This window comes from Eriocheir sinensis, chromosome 4 (assembly GCF_024679095.1).
Source record: "Eriocheir sinensis breed Jianghai 21 chromosome 4, ASM2467909v1, whole genome shotgun sequence".
Lineage (NCBI taxonomy): Eukaryota > Metazoa > Arthropoda > Malacostraca > Decapoda > Varunidae > Eriocheir > Eriocheir sinensis.
The window spans coordinates 13,105,536-13,124,870 of NC_066512.1; the positions used below are offsets into that span (position 1 = coordinate 13,105,536).

Consider the following 19,335-nt stretch of genomic DNA (forward strand, 5'->3'; position numbering starts at 1 on the left):
CTCCTATACGCTTGAAAAAAAAGAGACCCTTACGAGGAGATTTAATACAGGTCTTCAAGTACCTGAAGAAGTTCAGTGACGACGATCCCTCCAAGCTTTTTTTTTTTTAACTTCAAACTTACCCAAGAACTAGAAGAACGGTCTACTGATTCAAACTAGGCAATGTAATGCAGACATTGGCAAGGGTTATACCTCAATCCAAGTCATCCATCAGTGGAACAACCTTCCTGAAGAGGTAGTATGTGCGGAAACCATCAACGATAAAAATCGCATTGATCACACTATGTTGCGTCATTAGTGAATTGAACGTGCACACAGAAGTTCTTTTATCTGTTTTGTAAGCATTAACGTGCCTGTCGAGCAGCTAATATCATTCGAGCGGGCAACCTCGCAATGAGCCAATAGCCTTTCTGTTGCTTTTCCATGTTTCCATGTTTTCTTCCTTTACATTCACTGCGTCTTTCATGTAAGTCTTCGGTCCTTTCTTTCCCATTTTCACTTTCTTTTTTCTCTTATTTTTCCTCCTCCTCCTCCTCCTCCTCTTCCTCCTCCTCCTCCTCCCCTCCCTCTTCTCCTTGCTACGCCCAGTACCTTTACATTTACAGCATCAGTCTGTTCTTCACTTTCCGAGTCTTACCAAGGCCTTTTCCTATTCTCACGGAAAACAAGTACACACACTCAAAAAGGTATCGTTACAGTGGGGTTCGACAAGTTTCACACTGAGCAACCCGGTAATCTCAGCAGGGATGGTAAAAGTGTGGTCACCCCCACCACCTCAGCTCTGCTGGGGGGAACAGGACAGGACCCCGTAAGGGAGGGATAGAGAGGAAGGGAGACACGGAGATACCAGATATCACCATGATATTAACGGAGTGATATGAGTGCCACTTGCTTATACTTGACATTCATAAATCATAAAACAATATTGTTCATATAATATACGTAACAGCGGTGGGTAGAAGTATTCCCTCATGTCAAAGACAAAAACATCAACCATCAACGCATGTCAGATATAGTTCAGTTCATAATGTGCCATCCTGGAACTAATGTTTCCACTGAACGTGTCTTTTTTTCTCCTGAACAAGCTGTGAGCATCTGAAAAAAACAACTTCAAGTTGCAATGCTACAAGCTTTGCTAAAAGCATTCTAATACAATAAAAGTAACCATGCCTGTGATGTTTTCTAACCAGTTGTAATGTATACGATGCTCCTATAGCGAAGGTCTAACAATAACGCAAGGTGTTTATCATAATTATTGTCTCCTAAATGGACGAAATTTTAAGTCTTCACTGGTGTGTGAAGTGTTAAAGCATAATTTCATCACCCAAACACGACAATATTATAGTGCTCCATACAACACAGATCAATTCACTTCGACTAAGACTCCGCCTGTGTGTGTGTGCCAGCTCAAATTCTGCTTCATTTATGAGTCCCGCTCACTTGATTCAGGCAAGTGAAGCCACACCCAACACACGCAGTGATACCAACATGAGGAGCCTGTTATCAATGGCTTCGTCCTTGGTGTCAGTTTGTATCGTGATGAATGTGTAACGATACTTATTTGTGTGTGTGAACATCCGCATCATATTGTTCACCTAAAGGCAGCCTCGCCCCACCCCACCCCCTTCTCTCTCTCTCTCTCTCTCTCTCTCTCTCTCTCTCTCTCTCTCTCTCTCTCTCTCTCTCTCTCTCTCTCTCTCTCTCTCTCTCTCTCTCTCTCTCTCCACCAAATAGCTCCTCTAGCACCTTTTTATGCCATTTATGCAAGCCAGCCTTCAGATCCTCAAAGACCCGGGCAAGTGTCTCGTGCTTCCCTCTGGCGGGCCGGCAGTTTACGAGCAGGTTTCACTCTTTTTACTTTTTTTCTTCATCTCCCCGTCGTCGTCCTCCTCCTCCTCCTCTTCACTCATCATATATATCAACGACCAATCTTTCAAAATTTGCCGACGACACAAAGGCCTCACGACAGCAGATGTGAAATTATCCAGAGAGACCTGGACCAGATCACTCGGTGGTCAGAAAATGGCAGATGTCCTTCAACACTACCAAATGTAATATACCACATGGGTGGCGAACCACTACATGTTGTGCAAGAGGAAAGAGACCTCAGGGTCACCATCAGCAGTGACTTGAAACAAACAAAACACTGCAAGTCCGCCTGTAAGAAAGCCAATACAATGCTTGGGTTCATATCGAAATACGCTAATTAAAGGAAAGACATTGAATTACTTGAGAGAGTACAGCGCCGCGCCACGAAGATGATAACATCAATGAGGACGAAACCATATGAAGAACGACTCGAGCGACTCAACATCTTCACGTTGGAAAAGAGACGACTGAGCAACGTTGATCACTCCAAACTCTTCACGCTACAAACTAACCTGAGAACAAGAAACAACGGAAAAATCAACTCCTTCAAGAAACGCATTGATCGCCACTTTGCTGCAACAGGAGTGAACTGAACGTTCCAAGGTAGGTACACAAGTGCTTTAATCCTTCCTGCAAGCCACTTCTGTGGCAAACGGATTGATTAAATCACTGAACGCAGTCCATGTTTCCATGTTTCCTCCTCCTCCTCCTTCTCCTTCTATTCTTCCTGCTCCTGCTTCTGCTTTTTTTTCTCGGTTTATATTATTATCATTATTATTATTATTATTATTATTATTATTATTATTATTATTATTATTATTATCATTATTATCATTATTATTATTATTATAATATTATGATTATTAGCATTATTAGTATTATTAGCATTTCTATTATTATTGATCAATTTATATCCTCCTCCTCCTCCCCCTTCATTTAAATCTCCTACCAATTATTATTTTTCATTCAGTTGGTGTCTCAGTGGGGGTCGGTAAGGAGTGATACGGAAAAAAAAGAAATTATATATATATATATATATATATATATATATATATATATATATATATATATATATATATATATATATATATATATATATATATATATATATATATATATATATATATATATATATATATATATATATATATATATATATATATATATATATATATATATATATATATATATATATATATATATATATATATATATATATATATATATATATATATATAATATCCGTATCCTGATTTCCCTTCAGTAAAAGTCAAAATATATATTGTTGCTTTAGTGCTTTATTATTGTGAAATGGTGCCGGAATAAATAGTTATAGGGTTCGAGACCGGGTCGTGGAACATAACCCCCTATAATTAATGGGATGATAGGTTCGATATATGCGAATTCACATTATGCGAGCTTTTTGCAGAACGTAACCCTCGCATATAACGAATACCTGGTGTGTGTGTGTGTGTGTGTGTGTGTGTGTGTATGTATATATATATATATATATATATATATATATATATATATATATATATATATATATATATATATATATATATATATATATATATATATATATATATATATATATATATATATATATATATATATATATATATATATATATATATATATATATATATATATATATATATATATATATATATATATATATATATATATATATATATATATATATATATATATATTCATTTTTTTTACGTCAAAGGACCCGGCTCAAGGGCAACAAAAAGAGTCCAAAAAAAGCCCGCTACTCGCCGCTTCCATCGAAGATGGAAGTAAAGAGTAGCCAAAAGAGAGGTCAATTTCGGGTGGAGAGGTGTTTTGATACACTCTTCTTGAAAGAGGTCAAGTCATAGGCAGGAGGAAATACAGACGAAGGAAGGCTGTTCCAGAGTTTACCAGTGAAGGGGATGAAAGAATGGAGGTGCTGGTTAACTCTTGCATAAGGGGTTTGGACAGTATAGGGATGAGCATGAGTAGAAAGTCGACTGCAGCGGGGCCGCGGGAGGGGGGGAGGCATGCAGTTAGCAAGTTCAAAAGAGCAGTCAGCGTGGAAATATCGATAGAAGATAGAAAGAGAGGCAACATTGCGGCGGAATTTAAGAGGTAGAAGACTATCAGTATGAGGAGGAGAGCTGATGAGACGAAGAGCCTTAGCCTCCACTCTGTCCAGAAGAGCTGTGTGAGTTTAGCCCCCCCACACATGAGATGCATACTCCATACGAGGGCGGACAAGGCCCCTGTATATGGACAGCAACTGTGCGAGGGAGAAGAACTGGCGGAGACGGTACAGAACGCCCAGCCTCGAGGAAGCTGATTTAGTAAGAGATGAGATATGAAGTTTCCAGTTGAGATTTTGAGTTAAGGATAGACCGAGGATGTTTAGTGTTGAGGAAGGTGATAGCTGGGTGTTGTCAAAGAATAGGGGATAGTTGTTTGGAAGATTGTGTCGAGTGGATAGATGGAGAAACTGTGTTTTTGAGGCGTTGAAGGACACCAGGTTCCTCTTGCCCCAATCGGAAATAATAGTAAGGTCTGAGGCTAAGCGTTCTGCAGCCTCCAGCCTTGAGTCGTTAAGTTCCTGTATGGTGGGTCTTCTATTAAAAGAAGTTGAGTAATGCAGAGTGGAATCATCGGCGTAGAAATGGATAGGACAGTTCGTTTTGGAAAGAAGATCATCAATGAACAACAGAAAAAGAGTGGGAGATAGGACAGAGCCCTGTGGGACACCACTGTTAATAGAGTTAGGGGAAGAACAGTGACCGTCTACCACAGCAGAAAGAGAACGGTCAGAAAGGAAACTGGAGATAAAGGTACAGAGAGAAGGATAGAAACCGTAGGAGGGTAGTTTGGAAAGCAAAGATTTGTGCCAGACCCTATCAAAAGCTTTTGATATGTCCAGCGCAATAGCAAAGGTTTCACCGAAACGGCTAAGAGAGGATGACCAAGAGTCAGTTAAGAAGGCTAGGAGATCACCAGTAGAACGCCCCTTGCGGAACCCATACTGGCGATCGGATAGAAGATCAGAAGTGGAAAGGTGCTTTTGAATCTTCCGGTTAAGGATTGATTCAAAAGCTTTAGATAGACAAGAAAGTAAAGCTATAGGACGGTAGTTTGAGGGATTGGAGCGGTCACCCTTCTTAGGCACAGGCTGTATGAAGGGTGAGAGGATTTGCTCTCTTGGGAAGAGTTTTGATTGCCTCCTCTTGTGAGCAGCATTATGGGGGCGTTCACCCCTTGCCTTATTTTTTTGGAAAAATATAATGACAACATGAAATAACCAGAAAAGCTCTTGGCCACTCCCGCCTCCACCTCCCACCGATCAGTCACATTCACTGTCTTGTGAGTTCCAATTTGCCGCACCATGTGAAGGGCAGACAGAGGCGACAAACAGTATACAAATAAATTCATAAATAGATTAGTAAAAGTGCGTGTGTATGTGCATTGCATAACTGCAATTTTCTTCTTAGGAAAAGATAAGGTCTATAATAGAATCCATATGTGGATATGCCAGCATTAAATCATCCTCTAGAGCGAAGACAATGAACTGATACATTAAACTGCTGCCCACGCACACGACACACGAATAATTTCCTGCAGGTGAGATCACTGAACACAAGAATGATAAAAAGGGCTGTAAACATAAGTTTGTTCGTTTAATTATCTCACGCGCCGACAATAATCATCCACACACTGTAAAAAAAAACTTTTTAGCCGATTGTTTATCACATTGATATATGCAAACTGCCAAGCATTACTACCGTACGTGGCTCTGTTTACCTCGAGGGGAGATGCCTCACAGCACAATGTCTATTAGGAAATGTTTATGAATTTAATATGTTAACAAGTTCCCCGTGACAAAGATACGACGAGCCTACTGAGTGTTACAATGTTTGGGTTTTTTTCAAATTCTCAAAATCCCAAGTGTCGCTCATGAATGTTAAGTGTGGCTTCATATTTCTTTTAAGTGTCTGACGTATTTAGCTAATTTTGCTCGCAGGAAAATACTGCAAAGACAGAATATGAATAGCCCTGGGCATGAGGAAAAAAAGGAGAGGAAAGCAAAGGAGATTTGGGCAACGCATCAAAGTAAAGAAAATGTAAAACAACGAAGTTAAAAAAAAATATATAAAATACAAACAAGGTTACAGAAAGAGAAAGAAGGGAAACTGAGGGCAAGTAGAGGAGAGTAGAAACGGAGGGGAAAGAAGAAGGGGATGAAAGAAAAAAGCCCGGCAAAGGAAAGCCCAGCCAAAGAGTGAAGATTTTCATCACTTCCTGCATTAGCAAGCCAGGTAGTAAAAAAGTATAAAAAAACAAATGGTAGTGGTGGAGGAGGAGGAGGAGGAAAGGAGAAGAGGGAAGAGGAGAGATCAGGGCATAAAATAAGGGTAAAATAGAGGAGATATGAAGAAAAGTGGAAAGGAGAAAGAAAAAGAATAAGAAAAGAAGGACGAGGAGAAAGAAAAGGAGTAAGATGGAGAGGAGAAAAGTGGGGAGGAGGAAAAACGTGGGAGGGAGGGAGGAAGAAGCAGCAGGAAAAGTAGGAGAAAATGAAAAGAGGGAAGGAAAGAGGGAGGGAGGGAGGGAGAGAGAGAGCAGGTGGAGGAAGTATAACCATGAGTGCGCCTCAGACCCTTCCTCTAAACGCTCAGAATCAGGACACGAGCCATCGAAAGTTAACCCTCAGTACCGGCACCTTCAATATATTCTGTTCGTCTTTCCACAAGATATAAACATCGGACGGTATGCACGAAATGTGTAAAACTTTTCGCTGAGTAAATCCCACCCCAGTATTAATAACGCCGAGCTCTGTCAAAGCAGCTTCTTATTGCCTTAGGAAATAGATCACGTTGGGTCATGCAGGTCCTCGGCTAATAACCCCGCGTACCCTCCACCTGTTGAACACATGGACACAGACTGAAAGGAGGTGAAGCCTTTATTAATACGATCTGCAGCACACATCATTTGATCCCAGTAGTAGGGGTGATGTGGGGATGTACCGTGCTACTAGTGGAAAAATATTCACTAAAAATTAGGGAATCAACGTATATAAGAAACAGTTGCAGTGAAATATACCTCAGGGTTAGGGATTTCTTTGACACATTGACAAATACTGAAAACGGGGTTTACGTCTTACTCATAACTCTATTTATAACCCCCCACACCTCGGGTGGTCCGTACAGGGGGTGGGGGGTACCATACATATCAATTTTCATGCATCAAACATGTATTAAACATGAAAGAAAGTCTTTTGGTTTGTAAAATAAACAAAATCAATCCACACACGCATTCAAGATTAAGAAATAATGAAAAAGGCAAACCTTACTGAGCTGAAGAGATGAAACTTAAAGCGGACATTTTCATGAGTTTATAAGATATGACAAAATAAAAGGCACATTCTCCTGAGTTTATAAGATGAAACCAAATAAAAAAGGCACATTTTCCTGAGAAAATGAGGTATAAATATATAATGACAAACAAAAATATTAAAAGAAACCTTATCGCATATTAAATGTCGTGTGGGAGTGTCGGTGGGAATGTCATAATCACAATGCCATTCTCAATGGCATACTCTTTTTTTTAAGTGTTCGCCTATAGCACCGGTAGGCTTTCTTCAGGGCCCTAGTGGTCGGCCCATGCCCGTCATGGCGCAGGCAATTTTTATAGTGGCGCCATTTATTCATGAAGCATGGCATGAATACTCATGTGACACTCCGCACTGTTAATTATAAGCAAGGTTTTGTTGTTGTTGTTGCAGTAGGTCTTGGCCTTAAGGTGTTGCAAGGTTTCCATAAGGCGTTCTCCATTCATCCAGCCATTTTCACGGATAATGTCTTTTGAGCCATCAATCGTCCCCCTCATGAACGAGTCATTCCTGCGTTTTCTGGTTATTATAAATACTGGGGAAATGTAATGGCCCGCAGCGCTTACAATCCCCACAAAGGTCATGGTGGCACCTCGTTCATAAGAGATCTGAGAAGCTATTGGCTGTCCCTTCTCACACACTTCACGTCACACTTAATAATGTTTATATGCACTATACATGTCTTCAAATATAAGTAATCACAGCTCGATAGTATAAATAAATGCACTTATATTTGTTCTACATCTAAACTATGTTGCACTAATTTCTTAGCAACATTTTCAAATAAGATAGTTAACACCATTACCAGCAACACACTCACATATTTTTTTTTTAACGCTTTGTTGATTTATGGCAGGGCACTGGGACTTTTAAAGAAAAATTATTGTGAGGATGCTTCGTTCTGTACGGTGCGACCCCGTACGGTACGTCCCCGCGGCGGCCATTTTGTGCTGAGAAACACCACGTTGTTCCCTTGAGCAGGATGGCATACTTAATCGTCGTAAATCACTGTATTATTGTTATTCTCAATATTAAATAACATACCATCGAAATCAATACATATTCAAAATCATGATGTGCTAAAATCATAATATGGAAAATGAAGACACTGATAAAATCGAAAAACCTCCCTGCTATCCAACACAGCAGGGGTGTCGTCATACTCTTTGAGGGATAATACATGGTGTGGCCCTCAGCGGGTCGCTCTTCACTTTGAGGTGAAGCAAGGGGGGTAAGGGGAGGCAAAGCTTAGCCGGTGATCGGAGCCAACAATTCCACCCAAAACATTGCATTTCTCGCTCCCAGATCGTCGGAGTAAATGAGCTTGTCTGCCTTATTTCTTCCATACATCATATGTTTTTAGTTATTCAGCTGCTGCTGTATATGCACTAAAGATGAATGTACAGGTCTTGATATAAAAACACCAGCATTTCCTTCTTTTTATTCCGTGGAAGCTGAGAAGAAATGTTCCACACCCGCCTTGATCCCTCACACTTCCTCTGTATAATGTTCATTATATATTGACCATGGTCTTACTTTTAATGTAGAAGCATGCACAGCCTTCTATGTAGAGCGTCTCAGATTTCATCAAAACTCACTACGAGTAAACAAAAGGAAGTATTGAGGCCTACCTACCTACCTACCTACCCACGTGTCCCCCTACCCACTTGCCCCCCTACCTGTATACCTGCACGGTTAATTACTCGGCGCCCTCGCTCACACCTGGCATATCCCTTTGTCCCAGCCCAAATCACGTTACCGCATTCATCATCCTCTACTATATGGCACCTCACGTCCCTTCCCTTCCCTTCTCCTTCCATTGTCTTCCCTTCCCTTCCCTTCCCTTCCCTATCCTTTCCTTTCCTTCCCTTCCCTTCCCTTCTCTTCCCTATCCTTCCCTTCCCTTCCCTTCGCTTTCCTTCCTTGTTCCATTGCCTTCCCTTCCCTTCCTTCCCTTCCCTTCCCTTCCCTTCCCTTCCCTTCCCTTCCCTTCCCTTCCCTATCCTACCCTACCCTTCCCTTCCCTTCCCTTCCCTTCCTTTCGCTTTCCTTCTTTCTCCTTCCATTGCCTTCCCTTCCCTTCCCTTCCGTTCCATTCCCTTCCCTTTATTTTTTTCCTTTCCTCTCTTTTCCTTCTCTTCTCTTCCCTTCCCTTCACTTCCCTTCCCTTCCCTTCCCTTCCCTTCCCTTCACTTCCTTTCCCTTCCCTTCCCTTCCCTTCCTTTTCCTTTCCTTTAATTTCATTGCATTTCCTTTCCTTTCCTCTCCCTTCTCTTTCCTTCCCTTTCCTTCCCTTCCCTTCCCTTCCCTTCCTTTCCTTTCCCTTCCCTTCTCTTCCCTTCCCTTCCCTTCCTTTTCCTTTCCTTTAATTTCATTTCATTTCATTTCATATCCTCTCCCTTCTCTTCCCTTCCCTTCCTTTCCCTTCCCTTCCCTTCCCTTCCTTTCCCTTCCCTTCCCTTCTTTTCCTTCCCCTTCCCTTCCTTTTCCTTACTTTCCTTTCCCGTACCCGCTGTTATCTTTCCTTCTCTCCCCCTCTCATCCTAAATGAATATAAACGGATAGGCGTATGGATGAATAGATAAATAAATAAAACGAAATAGGTAAATAGACAAATATGCAGTAGATAGATAGAAAACATACTAATGTATAAAGACAGACATATACGCATAGAAGTAAGCAGATAAATAATGATAGGCAGATAAATAAATATATATACATGAAAAAAGAAAGATATAAACGGACAGGAAAACAAAGATGGGCAGATAGATAGATAGATAAACTGACAGATGTACCCACGACCTTCACATCTTATCAACGAAAGTCATCTCCCCTTCTCCCGTTCTTTCCCCTAAGCCCCTTCTGACTATCAAAACAGAGATCTCCTCCTATTGTTCATCTTATTTTCTTCTTAATCTTCTTTTCTTCTTCTTCTTCTTCTTCTTTCGTCCGCCTGTCAAAATTGACAGCTCCTCCTGCTCTTCATACACTGTACGAGCCTTTCCGGTTCGATGCACAGCCTTGATATCTGACACAAACATAAGCGGGGTCACCGTCCCTCAGGCCGGGGTCTGGTGTTCCAGGTTAAGGGTCACAGAAGTGGTCCTTGGCACGGGACCTTTTACAGCTCATTCATGGTTCAATTGGCATGCCCGCCCCTTTCATTCTGAACGACCGGAATCGCCTCCCAGCACTCAGTTGTGTACATTTCAAGACTTTCCAGTCATTTTTTTCTGGTATAGAAACATACCAAGTACATTAAAATATAAGAATAAATAGACATATATATATATATATATATATATATATATATATATATATATATATATATATATATATATATATATATATATATATATATATATATATATATATATATATATATATATATATATATATATATATATATATATATATATATATATATATATATATATATATATATATATATATATATATATATATATATATATATATATACAAACATACACATAAACACTTTCAATACCAAAGGATGAAATATGCGTTTCCGGTTTTTCTTGGTCTTCCTTTCTCATATTTTTTTTTCCCCCTATTTCTATATTTCACATCTTTCTTATTGTGTGTGTGTGTGTGTGTGTGTGTGTGTGTGTGTGTGTGTGTGTGTGTGTGTGTGTGTGTGTGTGTGTGTGTGTGTGTGTGTGTGTGTGTGTGTGTGTGTGTGTGTGTGTGTGTGTGTGTGTGTGTGTGTGTGTGTGTGTAATAAGTCTTTCTCCAAACTTCTCTTTGTTTTTTTGTTTTTTCTTATATACCAATATATTTTCCGCTCTCTCTTTCACTTCACGTCACACCCACACCCACCCACCCACACACACACACACACACACACACACACACAACAAACAAACAAACAAACAAACACATTCACCTTAACCCTTCCCTCCACTGACTTTTCCTCTTTCTTTCGTCTCTTCTTTCTTCCTGCCTCGCTTCCACTCCCTTTCATGTCCTTTTCTTTTTACAAAACTCCAACCCTTTAGTATTTATTCCCTATTACTAATATTATATCCTTTCCTTCACAGCTATTCCATGAACTCTCTCTCTCTCTCTCTCTCTCTCTCTCTCTCTCTCTCTCTCTCTCTCTCTCTCTCTCTCTCTCTCTCTCTCTCTCAGCGAAATAAAGCATCAAGAGTATAAATGACCTTCAGTTTTATCTTGGCCGTTCTTTGGAGTAATAATTTCCAAGAACGTGGAAAGAAAAAGGTAAAAAGAAGATTAAAAAATCGCAGAATTTCTTGGTATAAATCTCAAGGGGCGGCGCACAGACACGTGTTGGAAGATAAATGACGTGAAATGAGAGGGAAAATAAACAAAACCGTTCATTTGAAAAGAAAATATATAGGCTTTACTAATGGTGTGAAATCGCTTGAAAGAGAAAGTTTAAAATGGCATGTTGTTTTACGTCGAATCAAAGAGTCCAACGACTAAGAGCAAACACCAAATATATTTTTCCCATGGATAATGAAAGAGAAAATATATAAAAATGAGAATTCGTTGATATCAAAGAGAAATATCGTCAAGGCGGCTCAGACTCAACAAGCGTGCAAATACAAATAAGGGAAAATAAGAAGAATTGAAATGTTGAATCAAAAAGAAAACTTAAACAAAAAAAAAGTTTTAAAAAAATGGTTTTAACAATGGAACAGTTTTAGGGGACTTCAACGAATACAGACTAAAGAAAAAGAAATATGCGGTGTCTGCGGAGAGAAGGCGGAAATACACCACGCCAGGACACGGCAAGGAATATGAAAAATGCTTTACAAGTGACCCCGATTAAGGCGACGCACACACGCGAACAACAGCGAACAAAAATAAAATACAAGTACACGTGTCGGAAGAGAATGGCCTGCAACTACGAGAGAGAGAGAGAGAGAGAGAGAGAGAGAGAGAGAGAGAGAGAGAGAGAGAGAGAGAGAGAGAGAGAGAGAGAGAGAGAGAGAGAGAGAGAGAGAGAGAGAGAGAGAGAGAGAGAGAGAGAGAGAGAGAGAGAGAGAGAGAGAGAGAGAGAGAGAGAGAGAGAGAGAGAGAGAGAGAGAGAGAGAGAGAGAGAGAGAGAGAGAGAGAGACGAATTAACTCAAAGCTCATTACCTTGTTCAAAAATGCTCACGTAAAAACTGAGGCTAATGACGTCGTAAGGTGATTTACGGAGAGGGAAAAACAAACTTACACACACACACACACACACACACACACACACACACACACACACACACACACACACACCTTTACCACCACAAAGGAAGAAAGGGGCGAGGGAACTAATTAATAACGCTATAAGTCTGTAACAAGAAAGAGGCATAAGAGAGAGAGAGAGAGAGAGAGAGAGAGAGAGAGAGAGAGAGAGAGAGAGAGAGAGAGAGAGAGAGAGAGAGAGAGAGAGAGAGAGAGAGAGAGAGAGAGAGAGAGAGAGCAAACACTGTTTAAGACAATTAGAAGTAATTTCCAGCACTGATGAGGTGATTGGAAACATCTTGGGCTGGTAAATTAACGGAGAGAGAGAGAGAGAGAGAGAGAGAGAGAGAGAGAGAGAGAGAGAGAGAGAGAGAGAGAGAGAGAGAGAGAGAGAGAGAGAATGTGGAAATAATAAAAATCTAAATATCTGTTGTAACTCTAAATAGACATTGATATAGATGTCTTTTTAATGTTCAGACAAAAGTAATTAGAAGTACAAAAAAATAGAGAAATGAATAGAAAGATTGATGGACGAATAGACTGGTAGATAAATAAATATAGTTAAAATGATAGACAAAAAGACAAACAAAATTATATATAAATAGATAGACAGACTGATAAATTCCTGAACGGATTAACTGATTGATAAAGATAGACACATACAGATAAATACATAGATTGATAAACGGAATAACGATGGATAAAAAAAAAGACATACAAAAAACATACATCTATATACAGACACACAGTTTCAGGAACAATTATATATACGGCTACTGGTACAGGAGGGAGGGAGGGAAGTACGATATAGACAGACAGACACAGAACACACGGCTATACAAAGAGAAACACAAAGGGAAACGGATAAAGGAACACATCATCCCGCCCTAACATCCAACTTCAAAACGACCTCGACCCTCGCAACGAAATAAAAGAGAGACAAAGTAAAAAGTTAATAAAAGGAAAAAGTGTTTCGGCCACCTGAGGAGAAAAAAATGGGGGTCACCAGGGGGGGGGAGAGAGAGAGAGAGAGAGAGAGAGAGAGAGAGAGAGAGAGAGAGAGAGAGAGAGAGAGAGAGAGAGAGAGAGAGAGAGAGAGAGAGAGAGAGAGAGAGAGAGAGAGAGATAACGAATGGAGTAAACAGAAAACAATCGAAATATTCACAAAAAAACGTATTGATCCCCTACATAGAAAGGACAAAAAGGAAGGGCAATGAACAGTTCGGAGGGCAAATAGGGAAGATAAAAGGGGCAAAATATAAAAGATAATAATTGCCTTTGTTCCCATATCTGCCCACGTATACCCATTGCCTCCATTTAACATCAATTTTTTTTAACGTTCCCTTCCCTCCCTTTCCCTTCCCTTCCCTTCCCCTCCCTTCCCTTCCCATCCTTTCCCTTCAATTCCGTTCACTTCCCTCCCCTCCCTTCCCCTTCCCTTCCCTTCCCTTCCCTTCCCTTCCTTTCCTTTCCCTTCAATTCCCTTCACTTCCATCCCCTTCCCTTCCCCTCTCTTCCCTTCCCTTCCTTTCCCTTCAATTCCCTTCACTTCCCTCCCCTCCCCTATCCTCCCCTTCACTTCCCTTCCCTTCCCTTCCCTTCCTTTCCTTTCCCTTCAATTCCCATCACTTCCATCCCCTTCCCTTCCCTTCCCTTCCTTTCCCTTCAATTCCCTTCACTTCCTCCTTTCCCTTCCCTCATTCCTTTCCTCCCCTCCTTCCCTCCCTCCCTGCTCTCCCATCTCCTCCAATCTCATCCCATCGTATCCTTATCCCCTTCCATTTCGTTCTGTTCCCTTCCAGTTATTTCATTCCCTCTCCTTTTCTCCTCTCCCTCTCCTTCTCTCCCCTCCCTTTCTCCACAATTCCCCGCCACTCCTCTGATCTCCTTCCTCCCATCTACAGGTAACATTTCCCTTGCACCTCCCATCTGTCCTCACCTCCCCATCACTCATTCCTTCTCCACCTGCTCTATATACAAGTGACCATTAACCCCATGTATCTCTTCTCACGCCTCAACCCACCTTAACTCTGCCTCTCACACCCCACCTTAACTGATCATTTTCTTTTTCCCTTCGCCTCAGTTCTCTCACCGTAGCGTACCTCCACTTACCGTTTTCTCTTACTAACTACCTCCCCCTGACTGACCATTTTCTATCTTTTCTCTTTTCCTCTCATGCATCACCGTAACAGTTCCTTTCCTACCTATGTTTTCGTACTTCCATTTATTTCTTTATCTTGCCGGTGTTCCTGTTTCTCTCCTCTAACACTCAAGCCCATCGACCTTTCGACACCCTCCTCGCCTCACCTTACTTAACCCGGCAGCAGCGACGGGCCAAATTTGTGGCTTTACCGTGTACCAGCGACGAGCCACATTTTTGCCACGATATAAACCCTCTAAAATAGATGATGCATAAACTGATCAGAAATGCATTGGTATATATTATGAAATGGTTTCCGTAAGTGATGATTTTTTCTCATTTTTCTCGCTTAGAGGGGCCTTTAAGAAACATGATCCCTGCAGCTACCAGGTTAATCCGTGACTCTCTTTTCTTCCTCCCTGTCTCTCTAATTTTCTCTCTAACTGAGGTACACGTTTCTCTATTTCCAGTTGCTTTGTCCTGCCTTTTTGCTAGTCCTTTAATGTGTTTACCTTTTCTCACCACCTCTTCTACTCACACAGGTAGTTATTCGCTAATTACCACACCTGTCTCTCCTTCTACGAGTATATTATTTTCTCGCGTTCTTTCTTGTTTACGTTGAGGCAGTATATTGATCTTTCTATGAGCTCACCCTGTCATCTCTGCTATTCCCAGAGGTACTTACCACACTAATTAACGCCTGTTTCTTAATTCCTTTCTCTTTTGTAACCTGTCACCCCTCCCGCTGGTGACTTCATTCTTTATTCTATTTACGTGGGCGCCAAAGCATTAACGAACACATTAATTAACATATATGTCTTCCTTCCCTTTTTCCTCGAAAAAGTCAGAACGCGCATTATAATTAGCAACCCACATGGACTAACTAACCCTATTACATTTTTTTTTTTTTTTACCTGTTATCTGAATAAAACAATAGTACCCATCTTAGCTGACTGTCCTTCACCAATGCTCTTCAAACTTTGCTTACGTCAACCCAATTCTACTTGAAGCTTAACCCTCAAGAAATAAAACCACTGACATTGAATAATAGTGTGCTTCCCGATGTCAGATATTCTTATTTGTGAAGAGGTAGGGACCCAGAGAGCGGTCTATCACGATCCAGTACCAGAACGTGACCCTTCAACAGACTAGCCGTCGTGGCCTAACCCTCCCTCTCCTCCCTCCTTCAGGTGACGCACACGGTCGCCATTTGCCTGACCATCACGCTCGCGGTCTGGCGGTACATAGCCATCTGCAAGCCACACCTCAACCTGTTCCTGTGCACGCTGCCTCGGGCCAAACTAGCAGTGTTTTTTGCCTACATCATCTCGCCCATCCTCTCCGTGCCCAACTACCTCGTCTACTCCATCCACCAGTACTGGGACGAGTAAGTGGGCTGGAGTGGAGTGTGTGTGTGGTGTGGTGAGGAAGGGGTGAGAGTGGTGGTGAGTGCGAGTGAGGGTGAATCTTAGCAAGTAATGAAAGTGAGAGTTAAGCTTCATTCATCAGTAGTGGTAGGAGTAAGTGTGGGTGTGAGTGTGGATGGTTTTTGAGTGGTGGTGGTGGAGTGAGCTTTCGTAGGTGTGAGGGTGAGAGACCTACGCACTGTAATAACTAAAAATGGGGTATACGTATATAGGAATGGACGTGGTGGTGTGGAGTGTGGGTGTGGGTGTGGGTGTGCGTGTTAGTGTGGAGTGGCTGTTGGTCCGTGGTGGTGGTGAAGTAAACCGTAAAAAGTGGAAAGAAAGAGGGAGGAAGGTATGGTAAGGAAAGATATGAGATGAAAGAAATGAAATGAAAGATGAAATGAAAATGAGATGAAAGAAATGAAATGAAGATGAAAGGGATGAGAAGGATTAACAAAAACGAGAAGTGGGATTTTAATAAGTGCCGAGAAAGAGAAGGTGGAAGGTAAGAATGGGTACGAACTGGAAGAGGAATGAGGAAGAATAACAAGAATGAAAAGTGGGAATGTAATAAGTGGAAATAGAGGGAGAGGTAAGACAGGGTGTAAGATAGAAGTGGAGGGAGGAAAAATAACAAGGGTGAGATGTAGAAATATATTAAGTGGAGAAAAAGGAAGGAGGAAGGTAAGGTAAGGAAGGGTATGATATGGAAGTGGGGTGAGGAGCAAGAGCAGGGATGAAAAGAGAGATTGTATTAAGTAGAGAAAAAGAGAAAGAGAGGAAGGCAAAAAAAGATGTGATATGTATGTGAAGTGAGAAGGAATAACAAGAGGGAAGAAGTGGGACAAGTGGAGCAGAAGGAGTGGAGTGTTGCGTAGTGTGTGTGAATGTGTAGTGAGACAGAGGGCAACGGCGTGAAGCAACTAGTGAACAAGGGAAGACAAAGGGTAGGAAAAGAGAGTGAAGCTGTGGAAGTGCGCGTAAGGGAGGGGGGGGGGAAAAGAGGGTTTTTTTTTTTTTTTTTTACAGCAGAGGAGTCAGTTCAAGGGCATAAAAAAGGTAACAAATAAATAAATAAAAAAAAGCCCGCTACTCACTGCTCCTAAAAAGAGTTAGAGGAGCGGCCGAAAGATAGGTCAATTTCGGGAGGAGAGGTGAGGGGTGACAGGAACGACCAGATAACAGACGTAAGGAGAGGAGTGCAAGGGACAGAATGTAGCACTAGAGAGGGAGAGTGGCTGGTGAGTGGTGGACGACTCGTAAAGAAAGTGTGTGTTGTGATGCTTATAAGGAGGAGACTAACATAAACAGGCTAACTGCTGGGAAAATTAAGCGTCAATAGGAAAAGTAGGATGACCTGTTGTAGTTCTGATTCGTGTATACTTAAACCAATGTACATGAAATTACTTTTAGTCCCCAGATTATTAATACTATGTCAGCAGTTCCCTTAAATGTTAAAAGGACCTCCTACCCTCACTATTATTTTTATCATTGTTTTATTTATTTTCTAGTTTATGTGAGTATTTCCATTCTGTATAAGCATGAATTCTCTTTTGAGTATGCATGTATTCTCTTTTAGTACGGATGAGTCTCCTCTCTCTCTCTCTCTCTCTCTCTCTCTCTCTCTCTCTCTCTCTCTCTCTATCTATCTATCTATCTATCTATCTATCTATCTTTCTCGACACACCTTGATAATTAATGTCGAAATGATGGGTTAAAAACGTAAATAGTGTTAGTGTCGACCGCGTCCTATACGTTTCGTATTGACAGGAGGAGAATTTGTCTTTAAGCAGTTGAGTAATGTGGGAGAAAGGAGCAGCAAGAGGAACACAGTGTTGCAGGATAAGCCGTAAGAAGCCAGCAGACAGGGCGAGAGGAAAGGAACAAAGGATGAAAGCTATAAAAGAGGGAAACGAGGAGGAAGATGAAATACAGGAGTGGAGAGAGAAATTTAAAGAGAAAGAAGTAATACGAGAGAGAGAGAGAGAGAGAGAGAGAGAGAGAGAGAGAGAGAGAGAGAGAGAGAGAGAGAGAGAGAGAGAGAGAGAGAGAGAGAGAGAGAGAGAGAGAGAGAGAGAGAGAGAGAGAGAGAGAGAGAGAGAGAGAATAGGTGAGCTCTGCTGGGAAAAAATACAATTAACAGCGTGTGAGAGGGAAGACAGGGCAAGAGATATAAGGGGGAGGAGAGTGCAGGATGAAGAGGAGGAGGAGGAGGAGGAGGAAGGAAAATATGTGGAGGAAATAAAAATTGTGGAGAGGCGTGTACTGCGGTGAAGAACAATCCTCTTTTACATTGCTAAGTTAATGAATAAGTAAGAGATTAAAGAGGAGGAGGAATTGGGAGAAGGGAGAGGAGAGGGAGGAAGGAAGAGGAGGTAGAAGTGGGCAAAGAGGAGAAAGAGGAGGAGGAATGGGATGATGAGGAAAGCACAGTGGTTTGAAGATAGTTATGAGAGAGAGAGAGAGAGAGAGAGAGAGAGAGAGAGAGAGAGAGAGAGAGAGAGAGAGAGAGAGAGAGAGAGAGAGAGAGAGAGAGAGAGAGAGAGAGAGAGAGAGAGAGAGAGAGAGAGAGAGAGAGAGAGAGAGAGAGAGAGAGAGAGAGAGAGAGAGAGAGAGAGAGAGAGAGAGAGAGAGAGAGAGAGAGAGAGAGAGAGAGAGAGAGAGAGAGAGAGAGAGAGAGAGAGAGAGAAAGGTGGGGGTGGTGGTGGTGGTGGTGGTGGTGGTGATTTTTTTTTTTCAGGACTCTTGCTGGGTTAATCTTTTATGCTTTGAGATTTTTTTTTTATTTGCTTATTTGGCTGTTTTCATTTTGGCTAGCTTGTTGTTTTTGTTGTTGTTGTTGTTGTTGTTGTTGTTGTTTTTGTTGTTGTTGTTGTTGCCTCCGTGTACAATAGGTTATTTTTTTTTTTACTTTACTCGTTTTCTCGCTCTATTTACTCGGCGTCAACACACACACACACACACACACACACACACACACACACACACACACACACGCTCTCCTTCCAGCCAGCCATCATCACCAACTGTCCACCTTCTTTACAGTACCAATCGTCATCTTCAGTTCCCTCACCCACCCGCCTCTTACCTGGCCCTCCCTCCCTCCCCCCATCAGGTACAACAACGCGTCCCTGTACCACGTGGACTTCAGCGAGCGGGCCAAGGCATACAACGGGCTCCTGCAGCGCATCAACTTCTGGTTCCACAGCGTCCTCATCAAGATCCTGCCCTGCCTCCTCCTCACCATCCTTATCTACCACATCATCCGCGCAATGTATGTCGCAAAACGGCGCAAGGTGAGTAAAGT

The 19,335-nt window shown here is 41.6% G+C and overlaps 1 protein-coding gene across 1 annotated transcript in view; it reads left to right on the forward strand.

The window, feature by feature from the left end:
• The window catches only part of LOC127008541 (G-protein coupled receptor dmsr-1-like), a 154,616-nt gene that overhangs the window by 82,942 nt on the left and 52,339 nt on the right, over positions 1 to 19,335 (forward strand). The window contains exons 3-4 of the mRNA XM_050880714.1: positions 15,810 to 16,006; positions 19,144 to 19,324. Of these exons, the coding sequence (XP_050736671.1) occupies positions 15,810 to 16,006; positions 19,144 to 19,324 (378 nt within the window). The remainder of the gene's footprint in view (positions 1 to 15,809; positions 16,007 to 19,143; positions 19,325 to 19,335) is intronic.